Below are 15,162 nucleotides of genomic sequence, written 5' to 3'. Positions count from 1 at the left end.
TTTTATATATATATATATTATTTTTTTAAATCTTGCCAATTGTGTGTCTTTCTGTTACGGTATACTTTTAATATATTTTTACTCTGGTTGTTTCCTATTTTTTATTAATTATTGGTTTTAGTTGATTTTTTTATTGATTTATTTTATCTTTCATCCCAATGCTTTCCCTGTGAGATTATTCCACATCAGGGATGGTTGCTGTGGTTAGAGGCCCTGCACTGCAGCTCAGAGAATGGGATGCGGATCCGAGCATGCACTGGGTTGTGACAACTGAACCCTTGCTATGACTTCAAGACCTAAGCATTAAGCAATATTTTCTTGTTTAATCCCAGGTTTTTCTTTTTTAATATCAATTCTGGTTTAAAGAGAAACTAGAGGTCAGGGTTTGTGTTTATGAGCCAGATGTCAGCTTTCTGGCACTTTGTGTTGTTTTTGCGTTTAAATTTCTTTTTTAAATAAAGTTTGATTTGATTCCCATTTCTTAAACATGGTCACCCGATTCAAATCCTTATAAACCTGCATTGAACAACAGTTAAGGTTAGTCAGTAGTTGGTTCCCACGCTATACCATGCAGTAGTATGTGACCTTTATTCAACAATTTACTGAAAGACACAACTTAAACAACAGAAAACGTGTATAACATGAAAATTATAAAACTGATTGGCAACATTCAAACCAAAAAAGCAATAAAGAAAGAAAAAGTACATGAAAAATCAAGGCAATTTGGATGGAGTGTAAAACTAGGCACTGCATTTTGCCGTCTTTGTGCAAGTTTTGCATCTCTCAACTGGACAAAATTTCTTAAGATATTAAAAAATAAAGAAGATTTTAAACAACAGTCAATGATTATTGTGAACAGACACTACTAATAAATAAAATGTGAGGTGAAAGATTACATGGGAGTTCTCAAAGAGGCAACAAAAAGTGAGTACTACAACAACACAAAATTCAAATAAATACATTTTCTAAAGTGCTTTTCTTTTTAAATTTGTAGTTTTTTAAATAACCCAGTTTTGTTCGTTGGTATGCATGTTTGGACAACTGTCAAATATGTTAGATTTAATTGAATTGTACAAGTATTTATGTGTTTAGTTTAGTAAAAAGCGTTTTTGCCTTAATTGCTATCTGTGGGGTTTTCTTTAAATTGTTTTGCAAATTTACTTTAAAACGCGAAAAGCGTCAAAAATAGATAAATCTATTTTAAAGATGCTCATTAAACTGGATCGACTAATTAAAATTAGCATGGAAATCCAATTCACAATGGAGTGAATGTTTCTTGAACTGACTGGCCTTTCAAAATAAAAAATAGAAAAACACCCACAACTTCACGTGGAAAACAACACAACATGCAGGTTTATTTTTTATGATGGATTGTTAGAAAGTTGCTTGAATTTATAATAATAATAATATGCTCCCGTTTTTGATCAGGCGTTCTGCACGAACAGCTACTGCGTCGTACCGACTCGGCGGCTTGTGTATTTCTCTGACAAGTAGCGTTGGGATTAGCAAAATATAGAGCAGAGATGCAGGTATCATCTTGGTCAACAGTGAAGACGCACTTTGTCAGCCTATACTGTCATTGATCCCCACCATTTTAGCGTCTTTACGATCATGTCTTACAAAAGACAGTTATCATGTCGCTTGACAACTAAAGTTGTCTGAGTTAGCTAAGCTTAGCTAGCTAACACCGCGACAGCATAAGACGCTGTTGGGAACGCCGTGTGCCCGCTGTGTGTCAGATCAGTGTTGATCTGCTCGAGAAAGGAGGGTTTACAGATACCATTTTCGGCTAGAATTAGCTCTCTCGGACGTGTTTTAGTGTTATGTGTACGGTGGATTTGTTAGCAACCAGTCTTGGCACAGTCACGTTCAGTTTCAGTGACTTCGCCAACCTCCGACTAAAATACCGTTTCGGCTCCGGTGCTCTGTTGTGTGTGCCCCCTCAGTGTTGGGGTGCTAGCACGCGTTAGAATTTGCATTTCCCTGTTTGGACTCTGAGGCTCATGGTCACTACGGTTAACGCGAGACGACTGGAAGTGCTAGTCGGAGGACCCCGAGGTTGTGATCCGACGTCACCCCGCACCGGCCGTGCGGGCTTCGGGTTTCGAAGGGGACCCCCTTCAGCTGTGGCTGATCCGTGCTGTTATGGCCTTGTCCTGTCCTCAGTAGTGCTATAACGAGCCTTGGTCTAGCCCGGGGTCACAAGGCCAAAGCTTTGGTAAAGGTCCTGGAAGAACGACTCGTTTCTACCCCAGAGAGAGACCGTGACATAGTTCACCTGACAGACAGAGCAGCATGTCAGAGGACGCAGACAAGTTCATCAAGGTAAGTGAACATGTCATGTCTGGCAGTTACTTATGGGCTTTTTAATGATTTACCAGTTTAATTTCTATTTCTGACAGTTTTATTTTGTTTCTAATGATAAGAGGTTGCATCACACTATCATAAAATCTTGGTGTGACACTGATGACACCATAAAAAAAGTGTCCTTTAGACAACATCATGAGTTGCGTTTGTTGCCTAAACTTTATAGACTTTAAAACCCTTAGGATCACTGACTACAAGAAATTAAACCGAAAATCGGCTGTTATGTTGAAAAACCTAAATCCACAAAGCAATTTGACTGTTAAAACCTTTAAACAAAACAAGACACGCAGCTTAAAATCCATATTTGTTTACACTAAACAGATTGAATTGTCAAGAATTTGAAGGAACTATGCAATCAGCAGTTGCTCACAATGATCCTATCTTGATTTAATTACAAAACAAAAGGGAAGAACAACCATTTTCTTATTTCGTGATCAAATTTGGAAAAGAACAATGTGAAGAAGTGAATGATTTCTACTCCTCCCGGTCGCACTAAAGTAATCCTAAGGCATTTCTTTAGACTGCAGTGCTTAACCTTTCTCAGGTGTAGCATCATGGCAGCCGAGTTGTTTGTCTTCAGGTAACTTCTGTTTGGGCTGGCGCTGTTGTGAAATGATTCACCTGATGATGCATGTTTAGCCATTGCTAAAGGTAGTGATAACAGGGAAGTACGAACTTTCTCTGAATGCAAATAACTCTTGATAAAGTCCCACTCAGATGAAATGTGTGTTTTTAACATGTTTTTGTGGCAGTTTTGATGATGGAGGACATATGTAAAGAAAATCTGGCCTAGAATTGCATTTTTTTTTTTTTAAGTATTTCTTCATTTAAGTTGTTTGAAAATGTTTGGGGGGGCGGTGCTGCTCCGCGCTAACAGTCCCACCCACAACGCATTTCTAATCAAGTCCTTCCGCTCTGCAGAAACTATGTCCTAGAAAACAACGAGATTTTGGCTAAAAACAGCATAATCATAATTTAAAAAAAAAAACACTGGGAACGCTTTGAAAATAACTCAAAGGATGATCAATATGCGGCTTTAAAATGCTTATTTAATGTTAATACCTTGTATTGTGATTTAGTTGCGTATTGCAGGTATTGGATGATCAGTTTGTGGCATCAATTTTCTAGCGCTCCTTAACTAAATTGGAGGAATGACACTGGACAGTTTTCTGAGATGTAAAATGTCTCTACGAACTTTGAATCTTAATGTTTTTCATTTGATCGCAAAGTAGATATTTCTGCATAAATAATAATATAGTACACATTCGGATATTACAGCTGCACCTGCTTCCTTTATAATATTCTAACCTTTTTCCAATTCGAACAGGAATCATCCATCCTGGATGAATACAACATAAACTGGACCCAGAAGTTGGGAGCTGGAATCAGTGGTCCCGTCAGGTGAGCGACGACCATTTTCTTCATCATCTCAAGTCTTGAAACAACCGATTTAACCGTTTTTTATGTTCAAGACATGTTTTCTTTGAAAAATGACCAGAACAAGTGATCCTGTGTTGTTGTTGTTTTGTTCATGGAAAGGAGTCCTCACACTTTTTTTTTGCTAACATTAAGGTTGGAGAATATTAATTATGATAGAAAACTGACTTTGCTGAATCAGTGGAATCCCTAGGTTTGTATGCGAGTGTGCATGGGTGTGTGATTTGTGGCCCTGCAGACAGACTGCCGACCTGTCCAGGATGCCCCCCCCCCTGCCTTCGCCCACCCCGAAAGGGACAAAACGGGTCTAAAAGATGAATGAATGAAAATGAGCGAAAAGAAATAATAATTAAAAAAAAGGTACTGTATCTAAACATATTACTGCAGTAGAGCGTATGCTTTACTGGTATGCTTTTCCGGGAATGCTGAACCTGTTTATCTGCTGCTTAACTCATTTTTAGTCTTTTTTGTTATTGCAATTCTAACAGAGTGGAGACTACAAGGAAATAAACTAAAACAGGAATCGCCTTAACCCCCAGTGTTTGATATTTCTTTTATGCCAAATTGTGTGTTGATGTCCGAAATATCCTAAAAGACTTCTGACATGTTAAAGCTGAGTCTCAAACAGAAGGAAACTGCTTTGCTGCCGTCCATTTTAAACCACCGACCTGCTGATTTCAGCCAGATAAAGCCTCTCATATATCAATAGCTGCCACCACTTCACTTCTGCTCGTTCAGCATCTTTGAGCCTGTCAGAAAGAGGCAAGAACGGATTTCAGATGTCGGTTTCAGGCAGCAAGACAGAGAAATCCTTCATCCTCGTCACAAAACCTATGATTAATGTTTTTTTTTATTTTTTATAATGCTCTAACTCAATCTGAGTCAGCTTTTAGTGGAAATTTCATTCTCATTTCTTTCTACACAGTCCAGGGACCTTTCACCAAAGCAGAATGTTTCTGTTGGTGAGACTTCAATGGAATAGTTTGAGTTTAAGGGGGCTGCATGTTTAGACGGTTTAATTTGAGAATAAAAAGTTTCTTTAAAGCACAAAATGAAATAGTTGTGAACCCTGTCATGGAAAGCCTAGTCTGGTATTTTGTCAAAGTTTGTTTGCAAGTAAAAGTTTGGAAGTGTTCGTGTCCATGTTTTTAAGTTTTAACTTCCACTTTCCAGGAAAATGACAAAAAAAATAAACACTCCCTCCTTAAGTCAGGAGGTGGATCAGCCTTTTATGGTTGATTATTTTCACAAAATTGGACTTTGGGTCCACAGCGGCCCCACCAACCCTCTGCGCCTGTGTTTAGTACAGAATTAGGTGGTAAATTATTATTATTTTAGCAGAACCTGCTCATAAATCTGTACTTCTGCTTAAAGTTTAAGGGGAACTTTTATGATTTATTTTGTTTTTAAAGAAAAAAATAGATAATGCTTATAGTAAAAGACTTTTTCTTGCATTGAATCCAGATAAGTTCTGACTGATTATCAAAACGTTTGTCTTCGCTGACTTTATTGATTTAGTTGAACTAATCATCCGTTCAATGCAAATAAATACACACTGGAACCAGATTTATTAACAGAAAGAAAAGCTGGAGCTTCAGATGAAACTATATCCAGTTTTCATATTTCAAATAAAAATTATTCAGCCAACTACACAAACTATTAATCAGACGTTAGCAGTGGTGAGGTACGGTTAGAATAATCTGTGAACAAATAAGTGTGTAACACAAGAAAAGTGAACTTTTTCTAAGAATAAGCATCTTCTATCCAACATTCTTATGTAGTAATGCCTGTATCTTCGGTCTAAAGTCAGTCAAGCATCATGTCATAGAATGTCAAACTGCTTTCATTACAAACACAGAACCACGCACGCACTGTAGGGAGCAAATCCTGCAAATTTAGATTCAATTCAATTTTATTTGTGTAGCCCAAATTCACAACAACAGTCGACTCGATGGGCTTCATGTCAGTAATTGAAAAAATAAAACATAAAATCAAAAGGATCATAAATACATAGAGTTCAATAGGAAAATACTAACTTGAGCTAACTAAACAGACTAAACTAAACTGGACATCCCTGCCCTTAGACCCCCCTTCGCGGTAAGGAAAAACTCATAAAAAAACGGATTCCGGAAAAAAACAAAGAAACCTCATTGGTGCCCACATAAAGGAGGGATCCTCCCCCAGGACGGAAAGGCGATTTACCAGAACTCATAGAGAAGAATGAACTTATCTAACTCTACAACTACATATTTAAAGTCCAGCAGACGAGCTTCATCCAGACATAGTTGGGGGGACGGCCGGGGGCGCGAGTCGAGTTGGAGACAGGATCCACAGCCAGGTGTAGGAGGAGTAGTAGGGGCGAGCCAGAGATGAGATACACGGTCAGGTACAGGAGCACGGATCAGCCAAATGGGATCTGGAAGCACTCCCACTCCCCAGGAGGGGAGAGGAAAAGAGGGACAGTACATGAATCGCACTGCAACAAACAGAGGACTCATTGTCAGTCAAACAATACCTGGTTAAAGAAGCGTTTGACACCAAATCAGGCTGTTTAATGAGTTTTGTTCAGAAACTTGCATAAATTGCTCCTCAGCAAAACTGTTTGCCGTGTTTTTGTCTGAGCAAAATAAACTGCATCCACTGCTGCTTTCTGTAACCATTCTGACAGTCAGAAACGACGTACAAAAACTAAATATCTGGGAAAAACCAAGGATTTGTGTGACTCCTTTACAGCACAGCAGAGACTTAGGAATTTCATCAGGTGGAATGATGAGGCAACCAACCTTGATGTGCTGTCCCCGCCCCTTGTTGCTTTCTTGCCTCATCAGAGAGTGAGAGTTTCTCCTCCTGAGGAAACCTACTTGCATACCGGTGCTTCCTTAAAAGACCCCTCTAGCTTAGTGGAGGGGGAGTAAATGTTGCCACATCAATGCTGAAAATCTCAGTGAACTCGGGTAATTTTGACTTTTGGAACACCATTATTATAGATATAAAACTCTGTAGGGAGTGTTAAAGCAATGCAGGACTGTCGCTCATCTTGCACAAGGTCTGTTCTGACTGGGACTGTAATGATATGTGCCCCCAAGTAAAGCTTTATTTTTTTCATATGTGTTTGCTCTTCATATTTTAGCATATTTCTTATTAAGGATAAATTTGAGCTTTTGAGCTCTGAATATTGTGGCAGTCCAACTTTGTTTTGGGTTTTGTATTTTATAAACAGACCTTGAATTCATTTTGCAGATCAGGATTTAGATCAGATGATTAGACTCCAAAAACGACCTTTCAGAGTCTTTACCCACCTTTGTGGCTGATAAACATTTGGGTTGTTGCGTTGCTTAACGCATTGTTGCCCCTTGTGTTCTTCTCGTCTAGAGTTTGTGTGAAGAAGTCATCTCAGGAACGCCTGGCGCTGAAAATCCTCATTGATCGGCCCAAAGCCAGAAATGAGGTTAGACGTGTCTTGGTTCAATGAATCCTCATGTTTGATAGTTTTTGGTTCTTCTTCTTTCTTCTGCTTTCAGTCTTCATTCAACACAATTATTTGTCATTATTGACAATTGTTTGTTTTTTATAATAAACAATTTTAATTGAGAATTCATAAACTTGCAGTGCTAAATTGCTATATTTGGAAAATATGCTGCCCCTTAAACTGCAAACGAGCTAATATGGTGCGAGTTCATTTATTATTTATGGTCAAATAGTCATTTTCAGATCCACCTGTTGGTCATAGTAACTGTGCTGGCCTGTCCACACTTATGGAACTGCTTTCCAAACAGGTACGTCTCCATATGATGTGTGCCAACCACCCAAACATAGTGCAGATCTTGGATGTTTATGCCAACAGTGTCCAGTTCCCTCATGAATCCAGCCCCAGGTAAGAAACTCGCTTTGGGGACAATCTCTTGATATCTTGTGGAGGTTTTTATGCAACTTTTAATAAATCTTTGAAAGATCAGTCAGCATGACTGTGCAAATGCAGAAGCTAGCCACCCAGATCATTTATTTCAAGAGTTTAAGCCGTCAACTGTGTGTCCTGTGGAGTTCATGTGTCACTGCTTTTCCTGTTGATCTTTGTGGTTCTGGTTGCTTTTGATTGATTAGAAAAACCATAGAAGGCGAAGAATTGCCTCCGACGATCCTAATGTGCCAATGTAAAACACTCGCTGTTAAAAACAATCCAGACCTCACTATGCAATACACACATGTACCAGTAAAAGAGATGACGGCTGGAGTGATTACATGACTCGCAGGAATGCATTCTTTTATTTATGTTTTTTAACTCTGTAGATGTCTATATTTATTCAAAGTATTTCATAACTGAACCCAAATTTGACTGACAAGAAGCTCAAGGGTGGGAGAATCAACTTGTTGGAACATGCCCAGTAAGGCCATAGATCTGAGAATCTGAAAGTTTTTAGTCAATCGAAAAAATAACTTTTATTGGCAACATTTTGTTATAAATATAAAACTGTCCTGTAAAGTGGTTTGAATATTAAATGTAGCCACAACGGCCAAATTGTGTTTCTCATTTCATTTGTGAAGTTGAACCATTTGCATTGAAGTGAATGTGCGCTCAGTTGCAATAGGAACCCACCCCTAGTGGTTACTTGGTGAACTGCACTTACTTTGCTTTTTAGGTGAGCTTCATTCTGGAAGTCAAAAGATTTCCATATCAGTGCATTTCGTTTTTACGTTTACTGATGTTGACTCACCCATTATTTTATTTTCCTCTCTTTTCTTTAAGAGCAAGGCTCCTGATTGTCATGGAAATGATGGAAGGGGGTGAGCTCTTCCACAGAATCAGTCAACACAGGCACTTTACTGAGAAGATGGCGAGTCAGGTCACCAAACAGGTACCTGAAGACACATGCATCATAGTTGTTAGGGTTTGTAGTAAAACAGTTTTAAGGCACCAACATTCCAGGTTGCTTCTGCATACAGAAACTTTGATCAGGTGAGCAATAAAACACACAAAGAATTGTTCCAGTTTGACCTTGTTTTTTGTTTTTTACCCCCCTACAGATTAGTCAAGCATTAGCACACTGTCACTCCCTAAATATTGCACATCGTGATCTGAAGCCAGAAAACCTGCTCTTCAAGGATAACTCTTTAGTAAGTTCCCGGATTTACACTGATATACGTGTATTTTTCCAAGCACACCAGGAAAGCCAGCACTAAAACTTTGAAGACTCACTCCGATCATCTTTTGAGCCAAAAATGTTCCCAGTGGATTTTTATGTAATTATGATTGTGGTGCTTTTCGCTCAAAACAAAACCTGTTGTTTTCTAGGACATAGTTTCTGCAGAGCGGCAGGAGTTCATTAGAAATTCACCTCTGAGTTGTGAGCTGACGTGGAGCACACTCCGCCCCCCACCCACCCCTTCCCATTGCTGAGAGATCTCTGTTTACATTCTATCCCGCTAGCTTACAGTCCCTCAGACCCCCAACCTAACATTAGCTGTGCAGCAGAAATTGCGAGCAATGTTGGAGCTATTCAGCCGTTCAGTTTAGAGCCAGATTCCAGAAAACAAAGACGTACTTGGATCTAGGTGTCTACGAGTGGATGCATCGGAATGAAGCAGAGCGCGGAGCTTGTGGCCCGTCCAGTGTCTTTTCTACGTCAAAAAAGCGTTTCAACTTTTACGATTTTATAAAAAAATAAATGTGCAGACATTTTCTTAAATGACAAACCATTCAAACACAATGCATTGTGGTCTGTATTAGTTAATCGAATGAGCATTAATCCACACTAGTTTTTTGCTGAGACTTCGGGGAAATTTCGGTGGCACTTGATTTTGGAATTGTAGATTCGGACAGCCCGACAAAATGCCACAGCGCCCTAAGTAGCGAGCATTGAGGGAATTGACACACACCCTCCGTGTTTGTTTACCATAATAGAGGGTTCATCTGGTAGAAGTAACAGAAATTCAGAAATTACTGCCATAAGCTAAAAAACAGTTTGAAGCACCAGCTGCAGGGATCTGTGTAGACCTCTCATTTTGTTAAATAACGTTTCTGTGCTCGTTTTACTTTGACATTTTTCTCTCTGTCATGCAGTTGTTTTGGTCTCTTTCTGTAGGATGCTCCTGTCAAGTTGTGTGACTTTGGCTTTGCCAAAATTGATCAAGGAGACTTGATGACTCCTCAGTTTACCCCTTACTACGTAGCACCTCAGGTACAAAATCCAGACATGTCAATCTCAGACTTGTTTTTTTTTTATTTCAGGGGATCAGCTCACATTTTATTGTCTTTCAGGTACTCGAGGCTCAAAGAAGACACCAGAAAGAAAAGTCTGGAATTATACCTACCTCGCCAACTCCCTATACATATAACAAAGTGAGGCTCGAGCCAGAAATGAGTCATTCTCAGTGAGCAAATTGATAGAAAGTGCTGTGCGCTCAACTGATGTTTAAATCTATATTTATTGGCTCCCTGCAGAGCTGTGACTTGTGGTCTCTGGGTGTGATTATCTACATAATGCTGTGCGGCTATCCACCGTTCTACTCCAAGCATCACAGTCGAACCATCCCAAAAGACATGAGGAAGAAGATAATGACGGGCAGCTTTGACTTTCCTGAAGATGAGTGGAGCCAGATCTCTGAGATGGCTAAGGATATTGTACGCAAGTGAGTTGTTATTTTCCTGTGTTCCCAAACAGATGTTCTTCAACCAGAACACGTTTCTCATTTTTTTTTCTGCTTTTATGCTCCCATTAGGCTGCTGAAGGTGAAGCCAGAGGAGAGGCTCACTATTGAGGAGGTCTTAGCTCATCCGTGGCTCAACTGCACCGAAGCCTTGGACAATGTGCTGCCGTCTGCTCAGATGATGATGGACAAGGTAAGCTTTCTTTCCTTCACCTTTACAAAGAACCTCCATTTATTTGTTTTTTCAAACAAATAAATTGGAAAAAGAAGAGGAGAAAAGTGCATCAGCCGAATAATCTTTCTTAGATTTTGATTGTAGGACTTTTTCCTAATATTGACATCACAAACCTATCAGGAAAAATACAGACATCCTGCAGGACCGGCTGTTTTGTTCCTCTGCATGCAACGGTTGTCACGCTCTCTGGCTCTCTGGTTTCCAGGCCGTGGTTGCAGGAATCCAGCAAGCCCACGCTGAGCAGCTGGCCAACATGAGAATCCAGGATCTGAACGTCAGCCTAAAGCCGCTGAATTCTGTCAACAATCCAATCCTCAGGAAGCGGAAACTGCTCGGGTGCCGCCACCTCCCTTACTTTCATAATTCTTCTGAGAGTCTTAATATATTAGCAATGATGATGTTTTTACTCTGCTGGTAATGGGAAATGTGTTGTTTTACACTAGAATCTGTAATTAGTTTTATTGACTGTGTTACAGACCCAAACCCAGCGACACCTTTTTCATTCACGACCCAGAGATCGAAGGCGAAGACTCCAACGTAGCGCTGGAAAAATTACGAGACGTCATCGCACAGTGCATTCTACCACAAGCCGGTCAGTCTTACCCTCTGCACCTTCTATCACGTGCTGCTGGTTTAAGTAGTTTTTGGTAGTTAGTTTTTATTTAATAAAAGAAAAAGCAGGAAGACTTTTCTGAATTTAAAAGACAACAAAGCTGTGTATCAGAAGAAAATCCCAAATAAAGATGATGAAATACAAGTGTGAGTCAGTTGCAAGTGAGAGCTTCTGCTTTTCCAGGAGAGAACAAGGATGAAAAGCTGAATGAGGTGATGTTTGAAGCCTGGAGATTCAACAGAGACTGCAAGCTGTTGAGAGACAGCCTGCAGGGGCTCAGCTGGAACGGTCAGTAGTTGTAGTTCATCCTAAAAATACATTTTATTCCTCGTTTTTTTATGTGCTTTTAGTTCAGAGACTCTGGGAGAGATCTCCAAACGAAATCCTAAAAGAAACTCAAAGGTTTTCTCAGCCGTCCATGTTGTGGGTTTCTGCACATTTATCTCCAGAAGACTTTTATATCAAAATAAAGATTTAAAGACCCACTCCGATCATCTTTTTTTGCGATTTTAGCTAAAATAAAAATAAAAAATCTGTGTCGTTTTCTAGGACATAGTTTCTACAGAGCGGCAGTAGTTCTTTCGAAATTAGCTCTTTTGAATGTCAACAGCATTTTTCCTTTGCTTCTGATTCACAACATTTGAATAAATAAATACTCAAAAATGCCATTTAAAGCTTCATTTTCTTGATATGTGTTGTCTATCGTGAGACAAATGCCACAAAAACATGTTAAAAAACCCCAAAAAATGTAATCTGAGTGGTTCTTTCAATGCAGACTCTGTAATGTCTTCCTTAAAGCCAATTCCTCCATATTTTTCCAAACTGAGGGAGATCAGAGCAAAGGACTGAGCAAGTCTTTGACCACCAGTGTTTTCATTGCAGGACGGGCCTTTTCTGATAAAGTTGATCGTTTGAAGTTGGCAGAAATCGTCAAGCTGGCCATTGAAGAGAAGACAAACCTTCAAGAATCTCACTAAAAAAAAAAGAAGCTGTCTTTCTACCCCCCTTCTCCTTTTATATTGTTTATTATCCTTTTTTTTTTAAACTCATATCTGTACAAAGGCTTTTTTTTAATGTCAAAATGATGCGCTATTCCTTTTTTTTCCTCTTTCATAAACTCACTTGCAAGACAACGTCGATCTATCGCAAGAGCTATTGTACAGCTGTAGATACATTTCAGAGAACTTGTTGGTACTTTGATTTTTTTAAAAGGACAATTGCAAAGAACAATGAAAATAGTATATATTTTACTTTTTTCAAAGAAAAAAAACTGAAGAAAAAAAACCCTACGGAAATCTGTGAAAGAAATTATTTTTGGGGAGGGAATTTTTATTAGCTGCTCATATTCAATGTCATTCATTTGATGGTAATATTTCATGATGTTATTTTATTTTAATCATCCTACTAGTTTTATTTATTGAAACAAAATTCCAATCTTTTATACATGTCATGTAGTTGGTAGTGTGCTCTACAGTTTAGAGAAGCTGTCTATAATGTGACTGTTCTTCCGCACATTTGGTCCTCATATCGGTTGTTTTTTCTTTGTTTTTGTTTTTTAACGAGATGACGAGGAGGAGCAGACGCATAAAAGTGTCATCTTGTTTCAATCACTTGTTTTAATCTTCTGAAACAGCCCCACTAAAAAAAAAAACACGCAAATCTTCTATGAAAAGTTGTTTTTTTAAGTATACAAAGGAAAAAAAATTGTTGTATTTTTACCAGGCTAGAAAGATAAAAGCATGCAAATGTGTCTCCCTTTATGGGAAAAAAAAGATGCATGCGTCTGTCGCATCTGGTCATTTTAATGGGTTAAAGCTTGTAAAAGACCTATACGAACATATCAAAGCCAAGTATGAACTTTATACGGCTTATTTAGTGTCTATGTTTGGCAAAAAAAGAAGGCTGACAATCTCCTTTTCAGAGCTTCCAGTTGTCTCTGCCTTCTTTTGAGGGTGTTGCAGGATGTGGTTAAAGATCTAAAGAAAACTTGATTCTCAAAGCATATGAGGTTCGTGCCTAGCAAATAAAAATCAACTGAATTTTTTGTTAATGTCTTTTTAAATTCCTTCCACGAGTTTGAAACGCCTCAAATTCAGTCCCGTCAAGCTTGCACCGTCGGAGCTGCTTTTTGCATAAAGTTGCTGGAATTCAGATCAGAAATGATGTTTTCATGTCAAATACTTGAGTTCAGAGGATAAAACAAAACAAAAAATCAGATGTTGGGTTTGTTCTCGTAAAAGATCAGAAAAGGGTCTGGATTTCCATCTTGAAGACTTGCAGTCCGACTTGACGTGAACTTTTTGGAGATGCGCTCAGAATGAGTGCAGCCTAGCCTATCTGCCAGTGTTACTGTTGAAGGACATTCCCTGCTTCATTTCAGTGGGCTTTTCCCCACTGAAATCAGACCTTTCATTTTATTCATATCCGAGTTTGTTTCTGTAAATGTTGACTTGACTGAAGGTTGAGTTTACTGAATGGATGACTTCAGGTTTACTCTTTTTCATCTGCAGCTCTGATGCTTTACATGTCTTTCTTCCCTTTATGAAACGCTGCATCTCTCTTTTATAACAGGAAATGTTCCGCTTGCATATTGTGACCTTTTGCGAGGCGAAGTGCTGCAAACATTGGCCAAACGTCTCCGCTGTCCAGTGAAATCTCTCTGATTGGGATCGTTGATATCTTTACTTTCAACAGGCCTGCAGAAAAAGTCTTCCTTTGTGTGCTGATCTTTCCAGTTTGGTGTAAAAGTGACAAAAGTTGAAGTACAAATGTAGCTCGGAGAGAGCGTTTTCAGTCCTGAAAGCTCAAAGACGACCACAGCTTGTGTTTGATGGACCTTTATTTTGGTGAACTCTTGCACGCTAATGTGCCTTGTGCAAAGGGCAGCGTTTATTGTTCTTACTTACAGAAATGGATCACAGAGAGGTCAATCAGAAGAGGGGAAAGATGGACAGTGGTCCTTTTCTCATTCCACAACTCGTCACAGAGTTGAAGTACGTTCACACTAATGCCATGTTTGATGAGACATCATTTGCCCTTGTTCAACAGTTTTTTTCCCCCGTTTATCTCAGCTGAAACACTAAGAATATGCAGTTTGCAGATCTAACTGCAATGTTTAAAGCCTATTTCAATTAAAAGCGAATGTTATTTCTGCCTGTGGTTATGGCCAACATCTACAGCAGCAGGGTAAACTGCCTGAACTCTTTATAGATCTGACATTTTTATTGTTTTTAATCCACAAAAGGCTGTTTTTTTTCCTTCTACAAAATAAGAGGTTAATGAATACTTGAATACAAATGTGTGGACAACCATTTTGCAAACTTGTTATAGCCAGAAGCTCATTTAAAGCTTCTTTATATTTTTTATTTACCCATAAAATTGATCAAACTACAAATTAAAGTACGAAAGTATTGAGAATAAGCATGTTCTGCACTGTTCATCAGCTGTTTTCTGCTCCACATTTCTAATACAATTGCATATTTGAACAGATTTATCTTAAGGAGCTACTACAGATTTTTTTTTAATTAGTAGCATCTTCTTGGAGGTTTTTATTAGTAGCAATCCTAATTTCAGATGTTAACCTGCCCCTTTTTTTTAGCATCTCATTGAAATGATAGAAACAGTAGCTTTTGATTTCCTTTGGGAACTTGCACTCTGAGAATGAACAAACTCCTGCTGTTGTAACTGCAATGACATGTCCATTTCAAATTGGGGGAATGTTGACAAATTCATTTTCTGAGTGGCTGTATTTTCCGTTTCCACATGCATTTGTGCCCCGTTTGCCTTCTCAGAATGTCTTCAACATGCTGACTTTGTAATAAAATACAATAAAATTTCAGCATTGTAAAAACGTCTGATTAATGGG

At 38.8% G+C, this 15,162-nt stretch overlaps 1 protein-coding gene across 1 annotated transcript; it reads left to right on the top strand.

The window, feature by feature from the left end:
• The first annotated feature begins 573 nt into the window (after positions 1-573).
• Positions 574-15,147, top strand: mapkapk5 (MAPK activated protein kinase 5). The gene is made up of 14 exons (XM_004072293.5): positions 574-2,325; positions 3,695-3,768; positions 7,177-7,252; positions 7,581-7,678; positions 8,549-8,657; positions 8,827-8,916; positions 9,885-9,980; positions 10,061-10,141; positions 10,244-10,431; positions 10,522-10,642; positions 10,890-11,020; positions 11,161-11,276; positions 11,481-11,585; positions 12,180-15,147. The coding sequence occupies exons 1-14, from the start codon at positions 2,296-2,298 to the stop codon at positions 12,272-12,274; spliced, it is 1,410 nt and encodes a 469-aa protein (XP_004072341.1). The 5' UTR covers positions 574-2,295; the 3' UTR covers positions 12,275-15,147.
• The last annotated feature ends 15 nt before the right edge of the window (positions 15,148-15,162 follow it).

Source organism: Oryzias latipes, chromosome 9 (genome assembly GCF_053564925.1).
Source record: "Oryzias latipes strain Hd-rR chromosome 9, Olatipes_Hd-rR_3.1".
NCBI classification, from domain to species: Eukaryota; Metazoa; Chordata; class Actinopteri; order Beloniformes; family Adrianichthyidae; genus Oryzias; species Oryzias latipes.
This window is presented reverse-complemented; position numbering and strand designations above follow the sequence as displayed.

Excerpts from the sequence above, each read along its gene's own strand:
- mapkapk5 (XM_004072293.5), top strand. The coding sequence starts at position 2,296 with ATGTCAGAGGACGCAGACAAGTTCATCAAG. Across the intron at positions 8,658-8,826 it reads CGAGTCAGGTCACCAAACAG|ATTAGTCAAGCATTAGCACA; the intron begins GTACCTGAAGAC and ends ACCCCCCTACAG. Across the intron at positions 11,021-11,160 it reads AGGAAGCGGAAACTGCTCGG|ACCCAAACCCAGCGACACCT; the intron begins GTGCCGCCACCT and ends ACTGTGTTACAG.